At 37.5% G+C, this 15421-nt stretch overlaps 1 protein-coding gene across 1 annotated transcript in view; it reads right to left on the bottom strand.

The window, feature by feature from the left end:
* LOC126248203 (uncharacterized) overlaps nt 1–15421 on the bottom strand; it is a 988540-nt gene that overhangs the window by 190841 nt on the left and 782278 nt on the right. Inside the window, exon 17 of the mRNA XM_049949008.1 lies at nt 11173–11523. Coding sequence (XP_049804965.1) covers nt 11173–11523 — 351 coding nt within the window. The remainder of the gene's footprint in view (nt 1–11172; nt 11524–15421) is intronic.

Below are 15421 nucleotides of genomic sequence, written 5' to 3'. Positions count from 1 at the left end.
GGCAGTGAACACAGATCAGTTCATTGATGGTGCTGTCACAGAGATATTTTGGCTCCTTTACAGCTTCGCTAAGGATTCTGTGCTTCCCACTGATTTAGTATATCCTGAAAAATGGGTGCCCATCAATGCCAAAAAATACAAGATATATTGAAAGTGAGAAGGTACATTCCACCTGAGTATATGGAATTTTATTAACAATTGCAAGAATGGAAAGTAGGAGGAACAGACAATGATGATGATGATGATGATCAAGGAAATGAACTTGTTTTATTGTGTTTTGCTTCACCATTGTTATAAGAAGCACAGATACAGCTTAAAATGTGATTAAAACAGTAATAGTCTCATTTGAGTTCACAGTTTGCCATATTTACCACTATTTAATAAAATCAACATGTTTTTCCGAGTACAGCCTTCATTTATGGCAATGAATAGTGGTTTATTGTGTAAAGGTCATGAGTCAGCAGTTTTTAAATTTACTTTATGCTATACTATAAATTACAAAACAAAAATACACAATGATACACAGTCTTGACGACTCAGTAGCCATTGATATCAAAATAACAATAAATATGCAGATGGTTTTAGCTGTAGGAAGTTTTTGTCTTCTCCTGAAAATTTTTATTTTTGTGACTCATGATATTTTTGAAATGAGTGCTTACTCAGGGGTGGTGGCAAGGGGGACTATTGGGGTTGTAGCTCCCCCCTCCTGATGGAGTATCATGTTACCCTGGATAAAATGACTTCAGAAATCAGCAAATATATTACTCCAACAGATTCAATCTTTTTTTTTTTTTAGTACTTATGTAGCAATACAGGTTGCATTGTATTTAAAACACATTTTAACAAAACATTAAGAGCGGCAAATAGCTTACTATCTAAACCAATAAATATCATTTAACTTAAAAATGGGCATCTTACTATTTATTAATACACATTTTTTACTCTGAACTCAAAACAGTTACCAAAAACTACTTTAAGCAACACCAAATTTTACCAACTTGTCGGTGGAGGACCCCAACTCTCCTTTTGTTAAGCGATAGTCCATCCCCCCCCCCCCCCCCCCAACCATTAGCCAACCCCCTTGACCAACTTCTAGAATCACCCCTGGCTTCAGTTGTAGAGGAACTTTAACAGACAGGAGTAGTACAGCCTTCAGCCAGCCAATGGGTGTCACTGGTTCACTTGAGATGTGGAGATTGCAGACCGATTAACACTGGTACTGTACTGCATAGATATCCTACTCTCAGCTTACAGGATTTTTCACATTTTCTGACAGGTGCTAACATATTTAGTGTGATAGACTGCAAGAAGGCCTAACACTAAATACCTATGGCTTCAAAAGACATACCCAAAACAGTGGTCATCACCCCCTTTGGAATTTGTGTGTATGCCTTATGGGCTAAAAAACACTGTCCAGACATGCCAGCATTTTATCAAATGAGTATTATGAGGATTTTCATTATATTTTTGCTATGTGGGTGATATACTGGTTTTCTCAAAAACTGATAAAGAGCATGAATGACACTTAAAAATAATTTTCGAACCTCTTCAAAAACAAGGCATTGTCATCGATGATGAGAAGTGTCAGCTTATGAATAATGGCGTAACTTTTCAGGCTAATTTCATAAACAATAGTGGAATTAAATCCATGTCTGAATGGGTTGAAACGAATTGTTCTATGCCTAGATCTACAACATTTCAGGAACTGCACCATATTCTAGGAACAGTTAACATTTACAGGAGACATTCACAACTAGCAATGCAATTACAGGCACCTTGGAGAGCTGTAGAGGAGATAAAACCCATCTTAGAACAGGCTGTTACAGTAACACATATGGTAAAAGGCACAACATTATCTCTGACAGTTGATGTGAGTGATGTGGTGATTGGTGCAGTATTGCACCAGAAAATCGACAGAAAACAATACCCATTGAGATTCTTTTAGAAAAAATTAACTATCACTCAATGCAAGTGGTCCACATTTGACCACAAACTGCTAGTGTTTTATGAAGCTGTTCGATATTTTAAGGTGGACACTGAAGAGCAAAAGTTTAAAATATTTATGACTCATCACCCCCAGTTAGGTGATCAGAATCCCTGTAAAGATTGTTCACCTTGATGCTTTAAGCACTTGGATTTTTCATCAAGTAATTCTCCACAGCCATAGTACAAATATAAGAGATGAATGATATTGTCATCAATAACTGTTCCAGAATTAGTTCTCTGTCAATTTGCCTCAACTTTGACAGCCTCATGGCAGCACAAGAAAATGATGATGCATACCAACAGTTGTTAAAAAAACATTACAACGAGTCTAAAGTTAGAACTTTTGCAAATGAATGTCACAGCAAACAACTTTGACATATTGTAAAGAAGCATCTAACTGTTTGTATCCAAAATATATAGAAAAACCAGCTACAAGAACTCATTAAGAAATACACCTGTCTATCAGTCTGGTGATGAAATGTTTTGTATGGCCTGATATAAAAAAGGATTGCAAACTTTGGACACAGGCTTGTGTGGAATCTGCAGCTGTGATACACATCATGTGAATTGAATATGGAGGGGGGAGAAAGGAAACAAAAGAGGAAGAAACTATTGATGTCAGCTACATCAGTACTTTATGTGGAATCCGTGGTGCCAAGTAAAAATGTGCACTGGACTGAGATTCGAACCCAAGATCTCCTGCTTGCTCGACAGTTATGTTAACCGCTGCGCAGACAATGCACGGACTATCTCGGCATGCCTCTTGGCTGACCCACATTTCCACCTAGTGCCACCTATCCACAGCCCCCTCCATGTCCCCATGCTTACTACTGCAGGAAGTTGGACATAATTGTGCATCCACATTGAAGGTGGTGAATTCACTGCCCTTGAAAGTGAATAAATTTTATGAATGGAGGTGTCTGTTCTTCTGGACAAAAGAACAGACACCACACAGCTATGTAATTTATTTGCTCTAATGGGCAATGAATTCCCCATCTTCAGTGCGGATACACAATTATGTTTGACCTCCTGTGGGATCTCAAAGTAGTGAGCTTGAAGGACATGGATGGGGACAGTGGACAGGTGGCACTAGGTTCGGATATGGGTTGGCTGGAAGGTGTGTTGAGATAGTCCACACATTTATGATAAACATTGCATCTGGGTGGTGCAGTGATTAATGCAACTGCCTAGTAAGCAGGAGATCCCATGTTTAAATCCTGGTCTGGCACATATTTTCACTCATTGTGCTGACTCTACATAAAGTCCCGATGCAGCTGACATCAATAGTCCCTTCCCTCCTTTTCTTTCCTTTTCTTTCTCCCCCTCCACTTTCAGTTTACACAACTTGTGTGGAATGTTAAAGGAGCTAAATAGGATGGCATCTGAGCCCAGCTTTAGTCACATTCGACATTCCAGCTGGCTGTTTACAGCAAGTACACTTAGATTTGCTTGGCCCTCTTCCCATGTTATGGGGGGGGGGGGGGATTTAAATATATCTTATCAGATACTGACAGAGAGTCAAGATGGGTGAAGACCACTCCGTTGCCTGACATCACAGCAGAATTGACAGCAATAGTATTTATAGATATGTGGACTGCATGCTTTGTATGTCCCATGTCCCATTGCTATCACAATGCACCAGGGTTGACAGTTTGAGTTGGCTCTGTCCTTGAACATTTGTAAAATGTTGCCTACCATCCCCAAAGCAGTGGGTGGGTGGAACAGTGATATCTCACATTAAAAGCTGTGTTAACATATCATGGGGAGGAAGTGGCATGAATCTCTTCCTTGAATATTATTAGGCATGAGATCTGCTTTCAAGCTTTCAAGGAGGATTTACAAGATTCCTTGGTCGAAATTCTGTATGGACAAGTACATGACCTACTGGCAGAATTGTCAAATCAGCAGCATTACCGGATTCCATTGATTTGCCAGAATTGGTACAACATGTGAAACTGCATATTGCCAATATTCAAACTCCTCCTCCACAGTCTCGTGCTTCTCCATGAGTGTTTGTACATAAAAAAGTGAAACACTGTGATTTTGTAATGTTGCATGGTGATATGATGAAGCTGTCACTCCAACAGCCATACTTGGGACCACACAAAGTGCTACACTGAGAAGATAATACATTCAACATTATCCTACATGGAAGACCATCAACAGTTTCAGTACACTGGAAGCCAAAGAACTATCATGCAGTGTGCAAAACTGTGTCATACAAATTATCAGAGCATATGTTGTCAAAAAATTTTCTTTAAGCTAATTACTGTCAGAATGGTGAACAGATCTTTTTTTAAGCATATTATGACTGCCATGATTCTTGTTCCTTTATTTTCTCTTAAGATGAAAGTACTTTACATTTGTGTATGGTTTAAAATTATTTCAACATGTCATGGTATTCAGGCAAAGGATACAGGATCTTAAAGGAATAATCAGCTAGATTATGTTACTGGCTTTGCCACAGATGTTGTGTTGGTTATGTTTCCAGTACTGTCAAACATTAAATTATAAGTGAAGTTTATCTTACATATGTAACAGTTGTGTAACATACAGTATTTATATTTCTACTCATATTAACTGGACTGCAGAATTGCTGAACTTGTATATATTTTTTTGTTGTGTGTCTTTGTGCATTTCATGTTTTATTGTTCCACTAACGTGTCCTACAGTGTATAATGGAAATATTATATGCACAGCAGTACATCCCCTATTCCCCTAGTGCCATGCACTGCAAGGGGTGGGGGGACATGTAACAACAACAATAATATTAAAATTCAAGGATAATCGGACAGATCAGGATTGATGTATGGGGGGGAAAACAGCTTTCCCAGGTAAAAGACTGAGATGTGGACTGATTTTAATCTGGTGTGTAACAAGTAAGAATGTGGACATCTTTTATACTTGAGATCAGTAATATGAATAAAGTAGTTATTGTATACCATGTAAGGGCTAATCACACACACACACACACACACACACACACACACACACACACACACACTCTGCACATGCAGAAATTCTTACATGGAGTTCAAATAATTTACAAGCAGATATAATTTTACTTTGTGTTTGAAGTTAAATGTATTATTTATTAAATTCACTACATCACTGGACAGGTGGCCAAAGATTCTTATAACCGAATATCTCACTCCTTTCTATGGGACACTAAGGTGTACTGACGGATAATGTGATAATTTCTTCTTCCAGTGTTATATTTATGAATGTCACCATTATTTTTAGACTGTAATTCACTGTTGCCAACAAACTTCATAATGAAGTAAATGTAATGTGATACTGTTGTCAGTACGCCTAACTTCAAAAATGGTTCAAATGGCTCTGAGCACTATGGGACTCAACTGCTGAGGTCATTAGTCCCCTAGAACTTAGAACTAGTTAAACCTAACTAACCTAAGGACATCACACACATCCATGCCCGAGGCAGGATTCGAACCTGCGACCGTAGCGTACGCCTAACTGTTTCAACAGCTGTCTACAAGACATTCTAGAGGGATAACATATTCCACTTTTTACACATTTCCACACAACAAATACAGTTTTCCTCCATGTCCAGTTAGCCCAGAATATGATGTCATAATACTTTAGTGAATGAGAATTGAAAATCAAATAAATATTTTGACATTTTTATCTAAAAAATCTAATGTCATCTGTAATGCAAAAGTTGTAGAGTTTAGATGTTTAAGAAGTCCTGTAGCATGTCATTTCCAGTTCAAGTTCTCATCAATATGAACACCTAAGAATCATGAATTTTCTGTTTCATTTACTGAATTATCCCTGTGCATTATTTCTAATGGAGAGATTAGCCTTGAGTAGTACCAAACAGTATGTATTGTGTCTCAGCTAAATTCAAGTACAGTCCATTTGAAGAGAACTGATAATTAATTGTCAAGAAAATATCATTTACATTTTCATGTACTGAAGTCGCTCTGTTAGGTTTCTTCACAATCATTGCATCATCAGCAAAGATAACTATTTTTGCTTGTGAGGGTTAAAATATTAAGATGCATAGCATCAGTTAGTGCTAAAATTAGAGAAATACAAGTTTATTAGACATTACCTTCCCAGATTGTGTGGAAGTAAAATGGTATCTTTTAAAAAATATGATAATGATGTACAAGGGCCCCACAATACATCAGTGTCAAAAGCCCTGTATGATCTTAAACTACACCTGCATGCAACAATGTCAAAAACAGGGCTAATTTATGATGATTTTGACAACATGTACTGCTACTGAAGAGTGAAACTAAATGGAACACAAATTTGACAATTAAAATATGAACAAAAAGTAATATTACACCACAGAAGTTGAGTTTGTAAAATCTGAACTACTGACTTAGAAGAAAAGAGTGGAAAAAGTGGAAACATTGCACTATTCACATAAGTACTTACAACGGCAATAGGAGGAAATAAATTGCTGCAAAGATTGCAGAATACACAAATGTAGCTCAAAATTTACTACAAATTGGACTACACATAATACTTGAAATTGCCCAAAAATACTCAAAACACACCTTCCATCATATAAATACACAACAACATTAGCAGGGATGACTGAATGAGGAGACTATTGTAAAAATTTCTAAGAAGCACAAATGTAATTTACAATTGATAAAATAGTACCTTTCTCGCGCATAACTCACAAATGTTGAAAAATTCATTGTAAATCATGATACACAAAAGTCTTGGCGTGATGAGTAAAATGTTTTGGGAATGCAACACAAACTGTAAAACATTAGAGTATGGAATATCCACGCACACAGGGTGTAAAGATTAACAGTTTATAATATACCTAAGGGGTATAAGGGAAGTCGAGACAAACAATTCTATATAACACACTTGTGGTCCAGCAAGCCAGGAACTCAAATTGCCTTCAAAAGCCACCTAAACTACAGTATACATGCACCACACAACCTTTTTAACATTCTCTTGTCGTCTTATGCCACCACCTTAGTTGTGCACTAACAAACTGTAAAATTGATGTTTGTGTAAATATTACCTCACAATTTTGTGGATTCTAACAGCATAAAATTAACAGCTACATCCTTTTGTTTCTCTTAAATTTAGATCACATTTTCCTTCTGTACCCTCACAAATGATTCATCTCAGCATCCCCTACACCACAGTGGTAGATTGTAAACAGTTATAGTTTACATCCTGTATATATAAACCCTGTGAAGTGTATGGGTTTTCTATCTGAATTTATGACACCTTTTACATTAGCATGCCAAAGACGAAACCTGTAATGTCAGTTTATTCCACTCAGAATAGCAAAAACAATGGAGCACCAACAAAGCACTTCTTTCCCTTGAGGTGGCTAGCAATACAATAAGAGAAATAAAACAAGGAATGTCGTGATTTTTTAATTAATTGTACATTCTACACCAATCATATATGTCTTCGATCTTTTAAACTCTTAATTTAATTATATGTTTTGGTCTCTTCAAAATGACAATACTCCCTCTCATGGACCAGAAGTGTTGGTAATTTCTCATGGTGTATTGATCTCATATTAGTATCCAACACTATCATTAGGCTCAATGAAATTTAAGACATACATATAAAATGGCCTTGCAAGACAAAAAGTACTATGTAATTTTAAAGGTACAGTACTAAAATAAATATGTAAAAAAACATACCAGTGATGTACTGATATTTCACAGGAAAATTAAAGAGACCTTTGGAGAAAAGAGAACCACTTGTATGAATATCAAGAGCTCAGATGGAAACCCAGTTCTATGCAAAGAAGGGAAAGCAGAAAGGTGGAAGGAGTATATAAAGGGTCTATACAAGGATGATGTTCTTGAGGACAATATTATAGAAATGGAAGAGAATGCAGATGAAGATGAAATAGGAGATATGATACTGCGTGAAGAGTTTGACAGAGCACTGAAAGACATAAGTCGAAACAAGGCCCCAGGAGTATACAACATTCCATTAAAACTACTGACAGCCTTGGCAGAGCCAATCCTGAGAAAACTCTACCATCTAGTGAGCAAGATGTATGAGACAGGCGAAATACCCTCAGACTTCAAGAAGAATATAATAATTCCAATCCCAAAGAAAGCAGGTGTTGACAGATGTGAAAATTACCGAACTATCAGTTTAATAAGCCATGGCTGCAAAATACTAACACAAATTCTTTACAGACGAATGGAAAAACTGGTAGAAGCCGACCTCGGGGAAGATCAGTTTGGATTCCATAGAAATGTTGGAACACGTGAAGCAATACTGACCCTACAACTTATCTTAGAAAATAGATTAAGGAAAGGCAAACCTATGTTTCTAGCATTTGTAGACTTAGAGAAAGCTTTTGACAATATTGACTGGAATACTCTCTTTCAAATTCTGAAGGTGGCAGGGGTAAAATACAGGGAGTGAAAGGCTATTTACAATTTGTACAGAAAGCAGATGGCAATTATAAGAGTCGAGGGGCATCAAGGGGAAGCAGTGGTTGGGAAGGGAGTGAGACAGGATTGTACCCTACCCCAAATGTTATTTAATCTGTATATTGAGCAAGCAGTAAAGGAAACAAAAGAAAAATTTGGAGTTGGAATTAAAATCCATGGAGAAGAAATAAAAACTCTGAGGTTCGCCGATGACATTGTAATTCTGTCAGAGACAGCAAAGGACCTGGAAGAGCAGCTGAACAGAATGGACTGTGTCTGGAAAGGAGGATATAAGATGAATATCAAGAAAAGCAAAATGAGAATAATGGAATGTAGTCAAATTAACTCGGGTGATGCTGCGGGAATTAGATTAGGAAATGAGACACTTAAAGTAGTAAATGAGTTTTGCTATTTCGGAAGCAAAATAACTGATGATGGTTGAAGTAGAGAGGATATAAAATGTAGACTGACAATGGCAAGGAAAGCGTTTCTTAAGAAGAGAAATTTGTTAACATCGAGTATAGATCTAAGTGGGAGGAAGTCGTTTCTGAAAGTATTTGTGTGGAGTGTAGCCATGTATGGAAGTGAAACATGGATGATAAATAGTTTAGACAAGAAGAGAATAGAAGTTTCCGAAATGTGGTGCTACAGAAGGATGCTGAAGATTAGATGGGTAGATCACATAACTAATGAGGAGGTATTGAATAGAATTGGGGAGAAGAGGAGTTTGTGGCACAACTTGACTAGAAGAAGGAATCAGTTGGTAGGGCATATTATGAGGCATAAAAGGATCACCAATTTAGTATTGGAGGGCAGTGTGGAGGGTAAAAATCGTAGAGGGAGACCAAGAGAGGAATACACTAAACAGATTCAGATGGATGTAGGTTGCAATAGGTACTGGGAGATGAAGAACCTTACACAGGATAGAGTAGCATGGAGAGCTGTATCAAACCAGTCTCTGTACTTAAGACCACAACAACAACAACATTCAGAAGCTCAACAAGAATAGAAATGAAATAGGAAGTTGCTGAGGAAATAGAGCTATTATCAGAATAGGACTATGACTTTAAAATATTATTAATAATAATTATTATTGTTATGAAATAAAAAAATAATGACATCACTGTTTATCTCTGGGTTGGGATTGTTGTTAGAGAAATGCAGTCATCGAGTTATTCTATGCTAAATGTCTGTTTCAGTCTATGGTTCATCAATTTCAATCATTTAGTTGTGGAACTGAAATTTTGACTGACTTGTGGATTTTGCTTTTCTGAAGGGATGTATATTACAATTGTTCATGTTGCTTTTGCATAGAATAGTTACATAATATAGAGTATCATACTGTCCTTTGAAATATATGTACAAATATGTGTCCATGATAACTATTGCTGAGTCTAAACCTTTGATTCCCAAATCCCTTACAGAAAAAAGTTACAATGTGACAACTGTCCTGTAATTTATTGCTGGTAAGGTAAGCAACAGGAGCAGATAAAAATTCTGAATTGAGAATCTGTCAAACAATGTGCCCTGATATTTGTATACACAATGAATTCTGCCATATGTGTTCCCTCTCACACTTATGATGGGCAGTCATTAGTAACATCACAGTGTAGTATAAACTACATTCACATAATCATTTTATGTGCACTATCAGTCACTGTTTTACATTTCTTGTTGACATAATCACTATTAGAAGATTAGACCACCTTATACTTCATGTACACTTCACTCAGCAATGTAGAGATGATTGAGTCTCATACCTCCTTCTTCCTTAAGCAAACTGATTACATGTTTTATCCTATTAAGTTATAATGAATATTAAGTTAATTGCTGTTGATGAATGCACTTTCTGTGAGAAATAATTTTCTAAAATGTAATTTGCTTCTGTTATGTGTGTTATAGACATGCTGGCCTAAATTTTTCATAAATGGCAATTATATTTCCCTTTATACTACACTATTGCTTACTGAAAATTCAAAATACAGAGAAGGAATTCTTGAAATTGGGCTTCTATTCCATTAGCACGTTCATAACATGATGGAAATATGCATATATCTGAAAATAATGTTAAATGTGGAATTACATGCAAGTACTTATTAATTTCTTCTATACATGCTGAAGATGCAATATATACAAAACAAAAATTATAAAAAAACTATGCAATTTTTTCAATCCATGTATATCTCAAGTTTTTGAGAGAATGTTACTGATAAAGGTCTTCAAAGACAGAAAAAAAGTGTATAATTGTAATCATATTAGCTGCTAATTATCTGAATTTTGTGCCAGGCAACTGCATTTTTTGGTAGCAATAAACTGTTTTACCATCTCTTTTTATTTTAGACTGTAAAGGTAGTTCACAAATGATAATATGTAGTTTGAAATTAACTCAATATCCATAAGAGCTCACACTCAAAGGAGGTGCTCTGACAGCGGCTGAAAGTAAAATGTGAATGAAGAATTTTTTGAAAAAATGAAACTTTGCCAAATGAGCAGTACTGCAATACAAGAATGTTACTGATCCACATCTTTACAAAAAATTACTTTCTGTTAAACTCAAGAAAAAAACACTGGAAAAATTGTATTACTGCTCAATAGAAGGAGGACATTTGTACATATCTGAGAATCACCCTTCTCATTTCTCAGTTCTCATAATCCTTCAGAGTACAATGAAGAGCATTCAAAGTGTCAGTTGTGTAATTTTATTGTGATACTGCACCTAATACACTAATGAAGCAATCTGATTTCTACGTTCAGAGCTAAGCTACAACTGAAAAGTTACCTGAGAAGAAGAAGGGTTTGTGGCAGTGGCTTCAGTGGGCCCCCTGTCCACATCATCCCACTGGAAGCTGTCACTCTGGGGAAGAGTGTCAGGGGTTGGGGGCAGGACGGAAATTAATGGCACCTCTGTCGGTGAGAACGGGTCGGTGACAACAGAGGAGCCAAGTCCAACAGTGGCATTTAGTGCGGACATGCCCATTAGCATGAGAGGACCCCAGTTGTCAGCACAGTCTGTGTCATCCTCGAGTGTGCTGATATCTGGGGGTGACTGTCGGCTGTTGCCAAGGCACGTCTTGTGGCACTGGCGACATACAGACACGGTCTGTTCTTGCCCACCAGATCGCACTGTTACCTGTAATTTATTTATTTTTTACATAACTTGGACGAAATCATATAAATTTAAAAGTCTAAGAACAGTGAAACGACACTTTCAGGTGTCAATAACCTGAGGCTTCTGTTTTCTTCTTTTTTCCACAGAAATTTCAAAACAAATACTATGTTTTCCATCATGCTGTCATTTTCAGGAATAATACTGTTTCTGGGAAAATACCTATAGACAAATGTTACTTCTGCTGGGGATTCATCTTTGTGTGAGGCATTAAATACTGTGGAGTTGTTTCACCCATGTAGATGGTAGAGACAGTAGCTGATAATTACTTAAACAATTTAACAGAAACAGAACTGGTGCATATACAGTAAGTAAAACTTGAATAAGTAAAGCTCTGTAATCACTCATTACCACGAGGCAATGGTTCATAATTTGTGCAATATGAAAACAGTTGCTAAAAATGTAAATAATGTTCTTTCCTGGGTAATAATATTATAGCACTGATGGGTGAATAAATTTCTGGTGTTTCTTTCAGAATGAAGGGTAGTTGTGAAAATCATGGATCTAGATGCTATGAACAAGAAGGTAAATACTTTTTCAATAAATATGGCAAGGCTATAGCAGGTCATTCATCTCTGTTGATAAGAAATAAAACTGTGAAATCAGTTTTTCTCATTTCACAGCATAGCTCTGTATTATCATTGAAGAGTTAAGGTGCAAATTATCTTTTCTTAAATTATCATTTTAGTCATAGTACCTAAGGAATTTTAGTAAATGATGATGAAAACTAGTCTTTAAAGAAGCCAAGTCACATCTTTATTCATTCCTGGTAACCGGTTTCAGTTAAACCATCTTCATACAAAATTTGATTAGATGGCAGCACTGTAAACATTGATGAAGTAGTGACCATTACTAGGCACCAGTCAGCCATGCAAAACAAACAGGGAGTTGTTTATTTATGTGCAGCAAAATCTTATTGTCCCAACGCATGTTCTGGTAACTGATCCTGTAAAGATTTATGCAAGTGGAACTGCGTAGAAGCTTTGATAACCTTAAAATTGTCAATATATAGTTTCTTCTACAGATGTTTCTGTACACTTCTCAACTAAATATCATGATTTTGAATCACTACTTTACATTCAGAATCTGATGTCAAGTAAACAGTTATATTTTTTTACATAGATTTCAAAACTGAAAAACAGAGGTTGAGCTGAAGCAGATAATTATTACTGGTGTGGATCCATCAAGTAGACACAAATAGACAAAACAAGTGAAGCACCCAGAAGACATGGTCAGATGTCAATGTAACTTCACAGCCACCAAAAGCATGATACAACAGCAGATCAAATATAAACGGGATTTTTTTTTTTTTTAAATTTAAATTCATTTATTGAAAAACTCAAGGCAATTATAATTTATTTTTCCATGTAGTCTCCTGCTTTGGAAATGCATTTGCCCCAGTGTATGGGCAGCATTTTGATGCCCTCATCATAAAAATAACTGGGTCTTGTCACCAGCCAGTTGCACACGAAGTCTTCCACACTCTTGTCATCTTCAAATCATCGCCCTCCTAAAGCTTTTTTAAGCGGTCTGAATAAATGGAAATCATAGGGCGATAAGTCTGGGCTGTAAGGAGGATGATCAAGTGTAGTCCAGTGCATTTCCTGTAGCTTGGAGATAGTTGCACATTGTTGTCGAGGAGGATGATCTGTCGAATCGATTGGTCTTGTCTTTTGTGGCGATATGCAACTCTCGCCTTGTTCAACAGTTAGCAGTAGTAAGCATCATTGATTGTGCATTGCTCATGCAAAAAATCAATCAGCAAAATGCCTCAGTGATAAAAAAATAAAAAAGGTTGAAAGAAACTTGCCAGCTGACAGTCAAGTCTTGGCTTCCACTGTTGCTGCCTCCCTTTTCCTCCGCCAATCCTTACTGGCTTGTTAGGATTCTGGAGTGTAGTGGTGAACCCATATTTTGTCGCAGGTGATGATCTGACTCAAACATGCATCACCTTCTTCTGCAAACCTTGCTATAAGCCTCTGACAGACCTCCAAATGTCTCAGCTTCAGATTTTTGGTCAAAGGTTTAGGGACCCTTCTGGAACACACTTTGTGGAAGTGTAGGTCGTTTGTGATTATTGCTTGACAGCTCCCATAACTGATTCTGACTTTTTGTGCAACTTCTGATATTATCGCCTGTCGATCGTTGTCAGTAATGTCTTTAAGAGCACGAATGTTTTTGTCTGTATTGCTAGTCTGAAGATGGCAATCGTGCTGCTGATTTTCCACACATCCTTGTCCTTCCTTGAACTGTTTATGCCAGGCAAACACAAATGTCCTTGATAATGTTTTATCACTGAATTGTGCAGTCAATCTTTGGCAAATTTCCACCACTGTATCTCCTTCGCAAGGAAGAAATTTGATAATTATGTGTTGCTCAATGGTGGGATGTACCTGCTGCTCAGACATCATGAGCATTACTGACGAAATGGTGGGAAATATCTAACAGCATGCTCTCCTCAATTCTAATGGTCCCACCTAAGCATAGCAGAAGTGCGGGGCCAGCCCTACAAACTGTTGATGTTCAGGAACAAAAATTCCGTTTATATTTGATCCCCCTTGTAGAGTTGCTATTCTCTGCGACATGTAGAATGACCATCAGAGTGCATTACTTTAGCATTATTACCAGGCCTGGTATGCATGTAGGAGTGATCACTGTGAAGGACATAGAGATGTTGCATGTTCATGTGAGAAACTGTTATCAGCATTTGACAGAGTTTGAAAGAGGCCTCATTGAAGGTTTCCATATTGCTTGCTAGTCGAATCATGCAATATGCAGATTTTTGGGGCATTTGGATATGACAGTGACCTGATGTTGGACAGCATGGGAATGTGAGAGCAGGTATACTCCTCATCTAGGTTCTGGCTCACCATTTCTCACTGTATTTTGCACTAAGTAATTTGTAACCCCTTCACATCTGTGCCTGCCATCTGAGAACAAGTACTGAACTCCCTCCAACTTTCTGTGTCACCCCACACCATCATTCAGGGCCTATCACCAGCCAGGTGAGGGTATTACTGTCCATGTGTAGGCTGCTGTTAACTCCCCAACACAAATGGCTGTATTTGGGGTAATGCCATGACTGGGAAGCATGCGCTGCTGATGAATGGAATCACATTGTGTTCAGTTATGAATCACAACTCTGCACTACACTGAATGTCCATTCTTGGTGACTGTTATGGTGACCAGGGAAGAGATCTCATTCTTCCAATGTTTTGGAGAGGCACAGTGCTGTTACTCCTGGTGTCACAGTGTGGGGAACCAACAGGCATAGCCTCAGGTCATGGCTGGTAGTGACTGGTGGTACTCTGAGAGCACAACAGTATGCCACAGACATCTGGTGTCTTCATGTGTTACCTATCTTGCATCAGTATTGTGATGCTATTTTTAAAGAGGACAGTGCTCATCCACATGTGACATGTATGAACTTTCTGCATGATGCTGAGGTACTCCTGTGGCCAGTAAGAACCCTAGATCTATCACCAACAGAACATGTGTAGGGCCAGCTTGGACATGAACTCTGTCCCAGTCCCAGTATCCAGGATATTAAGAGCCAATTACATCAGTTGTAGGCCAGCTCACCTCAGGAGAGCATACAATGGCTTTATGACACCCTTGCCCACCAAATCAATGCATGCATCCAGGCCAAAGGTGGTGCAACATCATACTGTTAAGTGGGCTCAGACTGCCAATTTCTTTGTAAATATGATCTGATTTTGTAGTCACTGAAATAATACCACGTATGTGTGTTCAAATGTTTTTATGGCAAGTATGCTTCTTGAAAGTCTCTTTGGCATGCAACCAGATTGATTGATTGTTGCAGAACAAATTTTCATTGGCATAACATGCCACGATCATCAGG

This window comes from Schistocerca nitens, chromosome 3 (assembly GCF_023898315.1).
Source record: "Schistocerca nitens isolate TAMUIC-IGC-003100 chromosome 3, iqSchNite1.1, whole genome shotgun sequence".
NCBI classification, from domain to species: Eukaryota; Metazoa; Arthropoda; class Insecta; order Orthoptera; family Acrididae; genus Schistocerca; species Schistocerca nitens.
Note: the sequence above shows the minus strand (reverse complement) of the source record. Positions and strands in the feature narration are given on the sequence as shown.